Here is a 15992-nt window from a genome sequence, read left to right as displayed (position 1 = left end):
ATCAGTAATGTCTGCCTACCTCTTTTGTATGCAGGATGCGGGAATTCGAGATAGAAGGGAGAAGTATTCTATTAGTGAAGAGTAATGGGACCTTCAGCGCTGTGGGCAACAAGTGTTCCCACTATGGAGCTCCTTTAAGTAAGGGTAAGTCCTGTAAAGATTATGCCTGTCAGCAGACTTTTCTCACTGAATTACTCATCTGGAGCTGCCAACTAAAATGTATTTTTTTTATTGATTGCTGTAACCTGAGAGAGGATCAAATAAAATCACTTCCTGTGGGATGCTGTATATTTCCACTCTTTGAACTGCCTTATTACATAAACTTTTTTGTTTGTTAAATGGTACAAGAGTTATGTTATGATGATTCTAGTTGGGTAATTCACTTTCCTCTAAAATGCCTGTGTGTACTATGTATTCCAGTGTGAGCATATATTTGTTCGATGTAAACTCTGCCATTGGAGTAAGCTCCTCCCACAATCAAAATAAGCCCCACTCACACTAGTTGAAACCTTGTGGAGGGCTTATACCCACTGACAGCATTGTAGCGCATTATTTTGCTTTTTTACTTGTTTTCAGGTTAGTATTTACCATTAAAGCGGTAGTAATGTCAGCTTTGTGATTTTTGTTTGGTTTTTTTTTTCTTCTTTCTTTTTCCCTACAGGTAAGCTTATAATGAAGCTTACCTGAAGGTAAAATGAATATCTCCTAAATGTACACCATTTAGGAAATATTCGCTCTTTTTGGTAGCCGGCACATACGCTCTGAAGGAACGGCTCAGCCAGTCAGGCATCCGGAGCTAGCAAACCTGGAAAGTTCGGGTGAAGATGGAAGCCCTGTCAGTGCTGACAGCGCACTGCTGGAGGGCTTCGTTCTAAGTTAAGTATTTGATAATGTGCTAGTATGGGATGCATACTAGCACATTATGCAATTGCCTTGTAGGGATTTTTTTTAAAGTTGTGTTTTACTACCACTTTAAGCACTGTAGGCAGGTGCCTATAAATGGCACAGTCAAAAAGAAAGGCAGCTTTTCACAAACTTTTTTTTCCATCACCAGTAGTATTAGGCATTCATATGCATTGGAGTTGATTTACTAAAGGCAAATCAGCTGTTCCCTTTGCATTTTCCTCCAGAGCCTAGTGAATAAGGTGAACAGGGCCAAGACAAAGGGTGAGCCGGAGGGGCAGCTGCCCCGGGCGCTATGGTTTACTATAGTGAAAGGTGGTGCATTCCTCCTGTTACAAGACTGACAGGGGTAATGAAAGCGGCAGTGATTTTGACAATCAAGTGACTAATGGGTGTAGAATTCCCTAAGCTTGCACATCACGAATGGGAGGGGGCTGGATGACCCGGTACTGATGATGAAATTGCACTTTGCAAAGAATACCTTACCATGTACAAAGAAAATAAAAACCACGTCATCTCATTCACTAAGCTCTGTGGTATATTCCCTATGAACCTATGTCTATAATTTTAGCATTATTTCAATCAACAGAAGCACTAACCACAAAGTATATGCAACATATGTATCTCATATATATTAGGAACCCAATTTTCTACTGTCTATATGTAAGCCGTGTGGGCTCCCCAGGATACAGTGAAGTCACGAACGAGGAAAGCAACCCCAACACCAGCTTTTGCCACAACAGAATTTTACTTCGATGTGGCAAATAAACACAACTACAAATGCTGGGATCATACAATAAATTTACATACACCCAGCCCAAAGGCTGAGACCCTTGTGCTGCACAGCACGGCGCCTCCTGATGGATGAAGGTAGAAAGTGTAGTAATTTACCTACTGGCGGGCACAATTAAGCTGCCACACCTTACCCGTTATTACCCTAAGAGAGCAGGAATCAGTGTATGGTGTGGGCTAGCCTGCGGTGCAGCACAACAGCTTACAATCTTACACAAATCTACAGTACTCCCCCTCCCATAACTGGTCCTGTAGCACGTGCCTGAGTATTCCTTCTGAGCAAAACGCCAGTCTGGCTTGAGTTTGTAGGATTTTATCAGCTCTCCAATGTGAAATGTCACTTTAAGTTGTAGAGTCCTTCCAATAATCGGTAACAACACTTGTGGCCTGACACAAACAGAGACCCTAACTAACTATAGGCCTGGACTCAGTCTATAGGCGCCAACACTGAAATGAGGTGCGTGCACGATCTTACCGACCCGGGTCTGCTTTGCATCCGCTGGTGACTCTGAACAGAACAAATGTCTCTCCAAAAAGCTTGCAATATTGTAGTGTGTGCTGCGTTGTTCCTCTGCTCTCATCAGCATTACTGGCAGCAATCTTCCTTTCTCTGAACAGGATCAGGGTCTTGGACTCGATCAGCTTCACTTAGCCCCAGCTCTGGTTACCAAGGGAAGCTCCCACACCTGGATGTCATCGGATTCTCAGCTCACACGGCCCCTTCATTCAGCACCTTTCAAAACATGGCTGCAGTCTCCTCTAGCTGTTCACTCCAACTCTGTGTGAAAACTCCACCTCTTCATGAATATACAAATATCTATGCAGTCTGAGGCTGTGTTAGACAAACAGTGACATCTTGTGGCTAAACCGCAGAATGTCAGTCAAAACATTAATTTACTTCCACACAATCAGTGTTCAAACAATGAGAGCTGTTTTCCCATCTCACATATACAGCTTTGTAAAAACATTCACAGCAACTTATGCTGTTCCATCATGTTTAGGTTTTGTTTTTGTTTTTCATGTTAGAAGAATGTAGCAAACCTTTATATAATGTGGTCATATTTGTTTGACAAGGATAAAATAGTCTTCTGCTTGTTACTGGTTGTGTATTTATTTACCTACAGTTTACTCGACCTACTACAGAATTTATAACTGCAATACAAACATATTAAAGGTTGTAGCTGCATTATTTGCAAGCTGGTAGTCCTAGATCCATGGTCTTGAAACTGCCCCCCTGGGGCTGGGTCCTTTTGATTCCCTTTATCTGGCGCTTGGGGCACTTTTTCACCAACTGACACCAATGATGGTTCACCATTCCTCCCAATGACACCATCGATTACACTATTTTTCCCATTGATATCAACAATGGGGTCTTCATCCTCCCATTAAAACCAATAATGGGGCATTGTTTATGCCCACTGATGCCAGGGCATTTTCTACTCCCACTGGCCACAGTCCGGCCCTCCCTAAAGGCTGAAGGACAGTAAATTGGCCTTTTGCTTAGAATGTTCAGAGACCACTGGTGTTTGTCTAATACAAACATCTCTACAGAAGAATGGGCTACATAAAGCAGTTTAACACAATACAGTAATATAACCGTAAGCATGTAGTGAAGTGTTGATGTTTTTTTTTTTTTTTATGAGATGGATAATGCAATAATGAGCTTGAAATGGGATCTAGTCTTTTTTTTTTCTCAACTGCCATGCTTTAGAACTTCATACTGTGTAAGGCTGATATTGTTTGCCAATATTTGTTCATTGATCATTGCCTACAGCAAAAAAAATGTATGTACACAAAATAGTTTCACCCCCTCCACACCCACTAGACAATAGGTAATAGAACTTTATGTAAAGGCCAATCCCTCCAAATGTAACTGTTTAATGCATATGTGAACTCTCACCTTGTAAAACAACTCATTCAGTTAAAAATAGAAAGGAGAAGCAGAACATTTCTGTATACATATAAAAAAAAATTATAAATACCTTTTTTTAAATACCAGTTTTAATATGAAAGCAGAGGGGCTGCCAGGATCATCCAGTACATGGTACAGCATGCACACATCAGTAATATAAAATGTTGAGGTAACATTCTTTAACTACATTGGAGCCTGGTGGGCTGAGTATGTCTTTGATTCTCAAACAGGGGAACTGTGAGATCATCCTGCCATAATTTCTGACTGTTTCATTTACTTGGAAAATTTGCTTGCTTTTTCCCATTGTTGCTTATTTTAGTACCACCTGTTGCTTTATCCATTATATAAAATAACTAAAAAAAAATCCAACCAGAAGAGTTGGACCCCTCGTAATGGTCACAATAATGTACCGACTCAGGAATTTGTCAACAAAATCAGGTCAGGTGGTTTTACTCTTCGACATAATACCAAAAAACAAAATAGCAGCTTTTGGGGTGATCAAAAATAGCCATACTCCAATGTTAGCTCATCTAGCTGTATGTAATAAAGGATTGACAAGCAAGCTGTATATGCACTATCTCCATCGCAAAAAAAGCAAACTTTCTTGACTCTTTTCACTGCTTCTGGTTTGCTCACAAGGAGGCTTGATCCCTCAAATTAGATACATTGGGTACAGAAAGAAATTAAAAGAAAAAGTAAGCCAAAGCACTTTAGCACTTTATATAATTGGTGTGCAGCTAAACATTTAAAATGTCAAAGTTCTGTGGGTCCGGAGAGGCACATAATGGTTTCTCATCTGTGCAGTAGATTGAGCTATGTGAGGAGGTTGTGAAGGGATATCGGCATGCTTTGTTTGATGCAACTACTCCTTTTATATGAAGATGTGTTCAGATGTTTTTATTAGTTTACAAGTAGGAAATTTGAATTGGCAATGTAGCTTATGATCCTAGTAGATGTGGAGAGCAGGAAACAGATGAAATATTTTATTTGTAGACTTGCGTGATTTTGTTGGATATGATAAAATCGCTAAGGTGTGTTTAAAGATAGAGAGAGATATATGAGAGAGAGATGCAAACAAAAACTGAATACCTTAATAAGATGTACAGTGGGGCAAAAAAGTATTTAGTCATCCACCAATTGTGCAAGTTCTCCCACTTAAAAAGATGAGAGAGGCCTGTAATTGGCATCATAGGTAGACCTCAACTATGAGAGCCAAAATGAGAAAAAAAATCCAGACAATCACATTGGCTGATTTGGAAAGAATTTATTTGCAAATTATGGTGGAAAATAAGTATTTGGTCACCTACAAACAAGCACGATTTCTGGCTCTCACAGACCTGTACCTTCTTCTTTAAGAGGCTCCTCTGTCCTGCACTCATTACCTGTATCAATGGCACCTGTTTGAACTTGTTATCAGTATAAAAGACACCTGTCCACAACCTCAAACAGTCACACTCCAAACTCCACTATGGTGAAGACCAAAGAGCTGTCGAAGGACACCAGAAACAAAATTGTAGACCTGCACCAGGCTGGGAAGACTGAATCTGCAATAGGCAAGCAGCTTGGTGTGAACAAATCAACTGTGGGAGCAACAATTAGAAAATGGAAGACATACAAGACCTCTGATAATCTCCCTCGATCTGGGGCTCCACACAAGATCTCACCCCGTGGGGTCAAAATGATCACAAGAACGGTGAGCAAAAATCCCAGGACCACACGGGGGGACCTAGTGAATGACCTGCAGAGAGCTGGGACCAATGTAACAAAGGCTACCATCAGTAACACACTACGCCGCCAGGGACTCAGATCCTGCAGTGCTAGACGTGTCCCCCTGCTTAAGCCAGTACATGTCCGAGCCCGTCTGAAGTTTGCTAGAGAGCATTTGGATGATCCAGAAGAGGATTGGGAGAATGTCATATGGTCAGATGAAACCAAAATAGAACTGTTTGGTAGAAACACAACTCGTCTACACAACTAATTTTTCTCCTTCACTGATGTGCGCTAATGAGGCTGCAGTGATGGACATTGATAGGCTGTACTGATGGACACTGATGAGGAGGCAGTGGTAAGTGGCACTGATGGACATTAACAGGCATCACTGATGGGCACTAAAAGGCAGCACTCATATATGGCACTGATAGGCGGCACTGATAGGCAGCTCTGATGGGCACTGATATGTGGCATTGATGTGCACTGGTATGTGGCACTGATGGGCAATGACAGGTGTCACTGATGGGGCTACACGGATCATCAGTGCACTGATGATCAGTGTAGATGTCCCCTCTGAGGAATGTCAATTATCGGCTCTCCTCTCTCACGCGCTGTCAGCCTGAGAAGAGGACTACCGATAACTTTCATTTTCTTGTTTACATGCGATCAGCTGTGATTGGACACAGCTGATCTCATGACAGAGCTGAGCTGACGTCATCTGCTATTTATTCCGATCAGTGATCCACTGTGTCCCAGGGACTCAGTGCGCATGTGCAGTTAGAGTGGAGGACGTCCTTATGTGGCGGGCTGGAGGCGGTTGAAGTGTAAGTAAACTACTTTTTGAATATTTTATCCACAGGTAAGACTTTAATAAGGCTTACCTGTAGGTGCTGTAACCATCTCCTAAAGGTGCAGCGTTTAGGAGATATTTACTCTAGAAGCGCCGGTGATGTCACCGACGTATGCGCACTGCGCTCTCAATGGACGTCGTACTGTCCATTGAGAGAGCCATGCCACGGCCGAAAACTCTCTGCGGGGAGTGGCAACATCGCGGCCCAGCCAATCAGATGGCCGTTACTCGCAAACCTGGAACGAACACTGGGTGAAGATGGAAACCTCGGAGAGTTGTGATAGCACTCCGCTGGAGGGCTTTGTTTTTAGGTAAGTCCTTTATAATGTGGTAGTATGCGATGCATATTACCACATTATACTCTTAGCTTGCAGGGAGAAGATTTTTTTAGAATTTTTTTTTTTTTTTGCGGTTTTCTTCTTTTAAATATAATATTTTACTGTTATGTAATTTTAAGGCTCCATGCACGTTAGTGTTTTTTTTTTAAGCTCCTAGAAGCTGTCTAAGCGTTTTTTTTATGTTCCTAGAATCTAAATCGTGTTACCTATGTGTCAATGCACACTGTTTTAGGCTAGTAGCATTTTTTCAAGCTTCGGCATTTAGGAGCAGAAAAAAAACTGTTTTTGTAAATGCTCCTAAACATTCCTAAAACATTCCTAAAATGCTTTCTAGCTTTTTTTTTTTCTTCTACAAAAACGCTAATAAAATGCTAATGCTCCTAAACACTTCTAAACCTTACTAAAATGCTATTACCAGCATTTTTCATCCAACATTTTTTTCTAACATTGTATAAGCTTATAAAAAATGCTAGTGTGCATGGAGCCGTAAAGCCAGTTCATTCTGCACTTCTGTGACCCGTTTTCAGCCGAGAGTGGGCTGAAGCCCAGTGTCTGCTGACATTACTCAGCCAGTCCAGACTGAGGAAAGATCCCAACTTTAAAGTTGGATTTGAAGAAAGAATATAAGGACAAACCATCTAATACTCTGATGGGTTTGACATCTAGGGATATGGAAGCCCTAAGTGTATTGGAATCATTACAAGTTGAAAACAACACTGGGGATGCTGAAATACGGGGTCCTATTTTCCACATTCAAACCAAGGAATAACTATACCCCGCCCTTCCTTTAGGGGAGCAGCATCCAACTGTTTGTAAAATTGGTTGAGAGAGATTTGAATGATTTATGGTTAAGAAGGCAGAGGAAAAATAAGTAATATAATATGACTTATTCTGAATGGAAGGCGTTGGAAGATCTGTGCAGTAATAAAGAAATATTTATAAAGGCAGCCAACAAAGGGGGAAATATAGTCTTGATGGACAGGTCATTTTATCTGAAAATGTGTTATGAGCTATTAAGCAATAAGAATAACTATGAAATACTTCAGAATGATCCAATCCCCCAAATACTTGAGTGAGTTGAACTCTATTTTGAAAAGGGCTGTTGAAGAGAGGATCCTCTTCAAAGATGAAGGTGCCTTTATGATGAATGCACATCCAACTATTGTGACTTTTTATGCCTTACCTAAGGTACACAAACATAAAGAAAAACCTCCTGGCCACCCTGTTATCTCAGGCAATAACAATCTTACAGAAGGAGCAAGCACATATCTAGATATCATGCATCCATTTGTATGTAGTGTACCTTCATATATCGAAGATTCACAAGACTTTGTAAACAGACTAATGGATATCACAGTGGAAGATGATGTGTGGCTATCTAGTCTAGATGTGGAGGCTTTATATAGTGATATCTGGCACGATTTTGGTCTAAAAGCTTGTAAATCTTTTCTGGAAACTAGAGGCAAACTATTTGAGTACTATACCACATTCACTCTTGTATTGGAATACAATTTTTTCCTATTTGATGGTAAAGTATATAGACAGTGCAGAGGAACTGAGATGGGTTAATCTTGCGCACCTACGTATGCAAATCTCTTTCTTCCGTGGTGGGAGTGTACTATGGTCTTTGTAGAAGAACTAGAATGCTGTGCGTCTTAATGTGGATAAGATTCATTGATGATATTTATATTATGGCAGGGTCAAAGGGATCTGTTCATGGAATTTGTAGCTACCTTAAATCGAAACAATATTGGGATGTACTTCATGAATGAAATTAAATATGATGGCATACATGGAGAATAAAGGGGTGATGGAGGCAATATTAGTACAACAATCTCTCAAAAACTGACCTCCACAAATAGCCTGTTTATATTGGAGAAGTTCACATCCAGCAGCCTTGAAAAGAGGAATCCCCACTGGTCAATTTATGAGAGCAAAGAGAAATTGCTCAACGGAAGGGGCATTCCAAATTGGGAGTCAAAAATTGTTTGACAGATTTATGAGACGTGGCTATCAGAAGACTGATTTTATTACATCTTATGAGAAAGTGAAAGGGGTTGCGAGAGAATCTCTGTTGGGTCAGAAGACCATAAAAGTGGATGACCAGCAAGACATGCGTATCATAGGTACATACTCAAATCAATCAGGGCAGATTTTCAACATCATAAAGAGACATTGGAACATTTTGCATGAGGACAAATATCTATCACAGATCCTATCTAAAGACCCTAAGATAACCTATAGACTGGGTAGGAATTTGAGAGATGTTGGTACATAGTCACCTAGAAAAAAAACTCTAAAACATCAATGAAACAAACTTGACTACCTGGGAAACCAAAAGGTCGTTTTCAGATGTGGTCACTGTAAGGCATGTATTTTCTTGAGCAATACCAAGGAGTTTATTAACTCAAAAAATGGGGAGATTATTAAAATAAGAGATTTCTATAATTGCAGCACAGAGTGGGTGATCTATGCTTTAAAATGCCCATGCCCCCTAATATATGTAGGAAAAACAATTCACCCCTTTAGGAGACCAGTTCTTGTGCATGTGAACGATATTGCTCAAAACAAGGATAGACCAGTAGCAAGACATATGTTACAGAAACATGATGGTAAGGCTGACCTCTTAAACATTTGGATTATTAACAAATATAATCTAGGTCCTAGAAAAGGAGACATAGATAAATGTCTTTTGAAACTTGAAGCAAAATGGATTTTCCACTTAGGCTCAAGGGCACCTTCTGGTTTAAATGGAGGATTTACCTTCCTTCCTTTTGTGTGTGTGGTTAGGGATCTGTGCTTTTTGTTCAATTTTGCTCCATAAATGCTATATAATGGTATGAACTGTAATTTTGGTCCTTAACTAGTGGGGCATTAACAGTGTTTGAGAACACCAGTAGTGTCTATTGTGTTGTGGACTGATGTGCTGTTGTTTTTTTGTCCACAAGATGGCGTCTGTTGAGGTACTGAGCATGTGCAGGTTTTGTCCAGGAGATGGTGTCTGTTGAGGAAATGAGCATGTGAGAGGGCCATTTTGATGGCCAGCATTTATCTATTTATCTATCTAGTGAAACAAACGAGAGGTGTCATTTTTGCCACCACGTGAAGCTAAGCACAACTTCCAGGCACTATGTGACCTATTTTAATTCTTAATATTCCTGACGAAGCTCTGTTTTTTGGCACGCAACATGTAGGTTTTTTTTTTCCTTTTTGGATCTCTCTTTGTTCCCCCACCTCCCTTTTTTTTTTTTTTTTTTTTTTTTTTTTTTTTTTTTTTCTTTTTGGAAAGGTCTGTAGTGCGTTTTACAGTGCATCATTTGCATTCCTCAAGACAGTGAGGTATTTTTGTCTGGATATGGTGATGTATGGGGTTTGTCCATGAGAATCTGACATTTTAAGCCCGTGGATGAGTGTACCTGTATTGCATATCTGTAGCAAGACAGATTATACTATCTAATTAGTTTTTTCCATGGGGTAACTCCATTACCTAAATAGGGAGTATATATTCAAGCTGATAGACTGATGATCAAACTACAGTGTCTCGTTTTACGCCGTCCATCTAAAACGGTATGGTATTTGGTCTGGTGTTATTAACCATTTGGATGTAAGGTAAATAATTGCAATGGTATCCAGTCATATTGTTGTGCTCAGAACATTCCACTCCAATAGGCATTAATTACAGCTGAGCATACATTTGATATATATTTGAATAAAGGTTATATTTTAGATTCATCATTGGCCAGATGGTGCGTAGGGACACGCACCCTCATCCGGCATAGATTTATAGCACTGAAATATTCTTTAACTCGAACCATGTGGGTTGGTAATGCTAACGTATCCTATTGATTCAGATGAAGTGGGAATTTTAATAAGACCACTTTTAAGGCACTTCTGTGAATGCTGCAAGGTTAAGGTACCCCTGTCTCTAGTCCGAAACTAACCTTACACCTGAAAGGTGGAGTATCCACGTGCCATTCGGTGGACAAAGGTGTGACCTTGGCCCTTTCAACAATGCATTGTGAGAGACCAGTGACTTGTTGAGAAACATCCAAGAGTGCATTGTGCGGCTCATGTTTTCTACTTTAAAAAGTTGATTATTATAGTCAACCCAGGACTGAAATTCTTTCAGGGCATTGAATAGTGCAGAGGTACATTTTAGGCCTGACAGAAGAGCATAAGTAATTCACCTGGTGTGTTGTATGGCCTTGGCACATACCTTTCCATGCCAGGAAAAAAAAAAGTTAAAATAGTTTCCAAGAAAGATACTCTGGACAGCTGCCCTCCTTGATGAACATTTATTACCAATAGCAAAAGACAGCACAAAAAAAGTGGGGGAAGGAAGAAGCAAGTTGATGCTTTTACACTCTCCTTTTGCGCTTAGTCATAAGTGCTGTCTTTTGGTATTAGTAACAAAATTTCAACGAGGAGTGCAGCCATCCAGAATATCTTTCTTGTATCACACATGTGCGGCTCACAGGCTGGGCTGGCACCCTTGCACTGTGCAGAGGAGCACATATACCTAGAACAGTGATTACTTTATCTGAAAATAGTTTCCCCTATTTATTTATTATTATTATTTCAGGTACTTGTATAGTATTCCTCACACTAAAGCAGACCCTAGCAGTTAACCCTAACTGTTAACCCTCACACTAACTGAAAACCTAGGGACATATTTATACAGCAGTTGATCAGACATTCACTACAGGTGAATGTCCTCGATACATGCGTTTTTTAAATTACAGTGATTCACCACCAGTGGTTGTTTGAAAAATATATTCACTGCTTAGTATAACCCCCTAAAATAACCATTAACTCAACCTTCTCCCTGACACTTAAAGCATAAGTTCACCTTTGGGAACATATTACATGTTCCGCCCGTTTTTAGGGTGGAACATGTCACATGTACCCATAGCTGCAGCCGCACCCCCCTCCCTCTGGCAGATTTTACAGTGAAGCTTCTCCTCATATTATCTGTCAGATCTGAAAACAACCCAGCCGTGCAGGGCTCAGCCCACACGGCCACATCATGCATTCATGGACTTCCGTGAATGAACTGCAAGTCCCAACAGCCTTAGCGGCTGTGGGCTTGTAGTTTTCAGTTAGCTACCACGGCACTGTGGAGCGCTGTGGTAGTTCATTGAAGCTTCCTGTCAAAATATCTTATTGGCTGTACATCCCTGTATGGCAAGCAGATATTGACAGGTCTGCAGGAGACCTGCACGGCATCAGCAATCTACTGATCTCTGGTGCAATGCTTTCCAGGCTCCTTTGGACAAAAATAATAAATGCACATTTTTTCACCTGGAAAAAAATGTACATTTACTATTTTTTTTTCCAATAGGTGAACTTATCCTTTAATACCCACACTTACTATGACTATGTAACCCTGAACTCAACTCTTAGGGGTCTATTGATAAAGAATTTGCATAGTAATTCAGCCAGTGAAAGTGCTAGTGCATTGGGGTTGATTTACTAAAACTGGAGCGTGCAAAATCTGGTGCAGCTCTGCATGGTCAGGATTTGTACTGAATGAGAACTGTACTACACAAGTTAGGCTCTCATTGACTAACTCCTGTGATTGCTTGCACTCGAGGATTGTGCCTGGCCCTGCCATTTTGGCTGCCTTCCTTTCGGAGGGGGGGTTCCATAATGCACTGGGCAGTTCTAGACCCTTTAGGTTTCTGTACATCCTGTGCGGTGCAGGATAGTATGGCTGTGTGACTGTGCTTTCGGGCATGTACTTAAACATTGAGGAACCAAGCCCTCTAGTCAAAACATGTTAACCATCTCCCCTGGCTAGTGGTACCTGGGGGGGACTAATACTATGCTCTGATGTGCCTTGTGAGGTCTCACGGTCTATGACCATATCCTTTGGCCGTAATGACAGCTCCTGTCTTGGTTGTATTGCCTCCATTGGGATGGGGGGCCGCCCATCCCTTTTGGGGGAGCTTTCCATACCTTGGGGATGCCATCCGGAGGCCTTCTGTCTGAATATGTCTGACATACAAACATGATGGGGCACAGTGCATTGATCTACCTTCTGGAGGTGCACTGGGGGCTCGCTCGGGGGATAGGGGCTCTGATCTTCTGTGGGTTGCACACCCACTCCTGCACGCCTATTGTAGGCCGGGTGGGTGTCGCCCTATAATAGCCCTCCAGTTTGTCTTGCTGGCTATCTTCTGGGGACATCTAATAACTCAGGAATTTACCTAATAACATTTTTTGCCCCATTCACCCAGAATGAATGTACATGCACTTATTGTTTTTATAAATATACCCCTAACTGTTACTGAAACACTTAAAGACTGACTCCATATTTAGGAACATGTTACATGTTCCACCCATACTGCCAACATGTAACATATTGCTAAGCAACCTCCCTCCAAAGCAGACCCCGCCTGTGACAGCATGTGGGGGTTCCTCTCCCCTGCAGCAGCTGTTAAATTTTAAATTGGAGCATCTTTGTGGGACTCCATCCACACAGCAGCATCATTCATTTGCACAGGTCTATGAATGAATCGGCTGCAAGTCCCTCCTTCCACCACAGCAGACGTATTTTCAGTTCCCAATTAAATACCAGTGCAGTTCACTTTCTCCAGACACTTTCAGTGTGTCTCTGGGCACTCACACTCCAGTCCAGTTTTCTCTGTAGTGATGTTTTCTCCAGATCTCTGACTGAGGTATAGAGGTATGGCTTTGGAGGTATGACCACTAGTTTGGTGATCTGAAGGAGTGATCTCGGGTTGTGATATATTATGTGTGTGGTGTTGTTCATTAGCAGCATATTGGAAAGCTGTTGACAGATATTGGAAGATCCTAATCCTTTTCATAACATGTTGACACTGAATGATAACTGGAAGGCACTAAATTTCATATGCAAGGTTATCCTGCCAGCTCTGACTGGTGACCGTTTTGCTATAATAACAATCTCACAATAGTTTGACTTCGCTGGAGCACAGACTACAAGTAGAGAGAATTTAGACAATGTTCTCAGGGGAATGTATCCAGAAGAAAGAACAAAAATGCAAATTACCCAGTAGTCATTTCTGCTTGCAGAAAGGCTTATAGACAATAGTCTTGTGATAATTCAAAAGTTCATAAGCTGATAATTAAATTTTATTAATGGTAATTTACAGGATTCCTGGCAGGGGACAGAGTGCGATGTCCTTGGCATGGTGCATGCTTTAATGTGAAAACAGGAGACATAGAAGAATACCCTGGATTGGACAGTCTGCCCTGTTATAAGGTAACATCAGTCACACGTGCAGAAAACTTGGCCCAAATTTTTAGTCCTGGCCGTTATATTGCTGAATACAAAATAAAAAGTTTTGGTATGATAGATTTCTGAAGCGGATGGTCGCAGTGTTCATTTTTCCCAGATGCCATGATCACTTGTTACACCAGCTGGGTGTTAAAATTGTTTTGAGGTCTCTTCCTTCACAGGTGAAAATCGATTGTTTAGGCCACAGACCCCAAAGAAGAGTTGCCTGTCACAGGCAACACCTCTGCATTTGCACAGCATTTCAGAGGTCAGCTTTGGGCAGGCTGAGATGGCATAAAGCCGCAGATTTCTGCATACTAAGTTTTGTGTACATCCTATTTATCTGGTAAAATGGGGCATTCAGGGAGTTATATATTGCTTGTATTTTATCTTTGAAGTGTCACTAAAAGCACCATAAATGGATTTGAACTCCTGTCAGGTTTTATTGCTGTCTGGTCCTCTATTAGCAAGATTCACCCTCTCTCTCTATTCTGTATATCATTATCATCAAACGTGAAACTAAAGAAAATCCCAAATTTTGGGTTGACATCAGAACAGGAATAGAGGGATAATCTTTCAGTGGGAGCACTGGTTCTGGTGATCCTGGTAACACCCTGGGATTCCCTCCACTTTAGAGGGATTTCCTGTTTGACACAAATAGCTAAAAAAACTGACGGGTTACTCTAGCCAAAAAAAAGTTTGACACTTTAATGCTGTAATTGTTTCTTTTTTACTTTTTTTTATCAATGCACATAAACATGCCTTATTTAACAAATGTGTTACCTGTTCAATTCTGTAATATTTAGTATTTAATTTAGTATTTACAATGCGCAAAGTGAATCTGAAAAAGAGGGACTTTTTCATTATTAATCAACTGATGCACTTGCAGTGTTCTAATGAGGAAAATAGCAGAGTCTGCATCCCTTTAGATGTTATTAATCCTTGGGAGTATTTTACCAAAAATGATTTTTCTTGCAGGGGTTGCCTAAATACTGACTTGTATTTTAGTGCAGACTTACGAGAAAATCTGTGAGCCAATAACACAAGCAGTAAATTACGTTTCTGGGGATGTTCTGTACACCAACTGTATGTAACAGAATGCCTCCAGGTTGCCATAATGCATTGAATTTTACTAACAATTACAGCGACTGCGAATATTTTTCTTTTCAAACATTCAATTACAAAATGACTTGTGTAGTAATTCTACACCGATCAGCTATAAACTATGACTACTGACAGGTTAAGTGAATAACATTGATTATCTTGTTGCAATGGCATCTCTAAGGCATTGGGATATATTAGGCAGCAAGTGAACATGTTAGACCTGAAGTTGATGTGTTGACAGCATAAAAAATGGCATCGCGATTGTTGTGTATTGCGTAGCCGCAGACCAATCAGGGTGCTCATGCTGACCCATGTCCACAGCCAAAGTGCCTACAATGGGCACATGAGCATCAGAACTGGACCATGCAATGGAAGAAGATGGCCTGGTGACTCAACATTTTCTTTAAATCATGTAGCTGGCCAGGTGTTTGTCGCTGGGAAAAAAGAAGTCACCAGGATGGACTATAGGAAGAAGGCATGTCTGCAGAGGCAGTGTGATGCTTTTGCCTAAGAAGCTGTGGGTCCTGTCATTCATGTGGATGTTACTTTGACATGTACCACCTACCTAATCATTTTTACTGGCCAAGAACACCCCTTCATGGAAATGGTATTCCCTGATCGCAATGGCCCCTTTCAGCAGGATAATGCTGAAAAAATGGTTCACAAATGCTTTGAGGAACACAAGTAGCGTCCATGCCTTCATGGGTTAGGGCTGTTTGGCAGCAAAAGGGGGACCTAATCAATATTCGGTGGGTGTTCATAAAGTTATAGCTGATTGGTGTGCATTCTATGTTATCTTTTTTTAATTATTATTTGCTTTGGCAAAATATTTAACTCCAATCAAAATTTAGCTCAAATACTATCTTATTTTTTGTTACAAAGTAATTGGCTCTTTATAGGCATTATTTTCAAAAGTTAAAGTAAGTAATTCCTCCTGTGCTATTCTGGGAGGTTTCCTTTCCTCATTTGTATGTCACTTTATCTTTCCTCCACAGGTCACAGTGGAGAATGGCAGTGTGCATCTTGTAACAAGTAAAAAGGCAAGTTACTAAATATTTAGAGTAGCAAATTCTGGAATTCTCCTAAAATTGTGTATAGAGCTAATGGCTTCTTTTGTCCATA

General features: G+C 40.7%; 1 protein-coding gene across 3 annotated transcripts in view; it reads left to right on the top strand.

The window, feature by feature from the left end:
- The window catches only part of LOC149471118 (apoptosis-inducing factor 3-like), a 202624-nt gene that overhangs the window by 12019 nt on the left and 174613 nt on the right, over window positions 1–15992 (top strand). For all 3 annotated transcript variants that reach the window (XM_089657819.1, XM_089657809.1, XM_089657825.1), the window contains exons 3-5: window positions 35–144; window positions 13642–13751; window positions 15866–15910. In XM_089657819.1, the coding sequence (XP_089513945.1) occupies window positions 35–144; window positions 13642–13751; window positions 15866–15910 (265 nt within the window). The remainder of the gene's footprint in view (window positions 1–34; window positions 145–13641; window positions 13752–15865; window positions 15911–15992) is intronic.

Source organism: Staurois parvus, unplaced genomic scaffold, assembly GCF_062004578.1.
Source record: "Staurois parvus isolate SC_StPar_1 unplaced genomic scaffold, SC_StPar_1.0 ptg000029l, whole genome shotgun sequence".
Taxonomy (NCBI): Eukaryota; Metazoa; Chordata; class Amphibia; order Anura; family Ranidae; genus Staurois; species Staurois parvus.
This window is presented reverse-complemented; position numbering and strand designations above follow the sequence as displayed.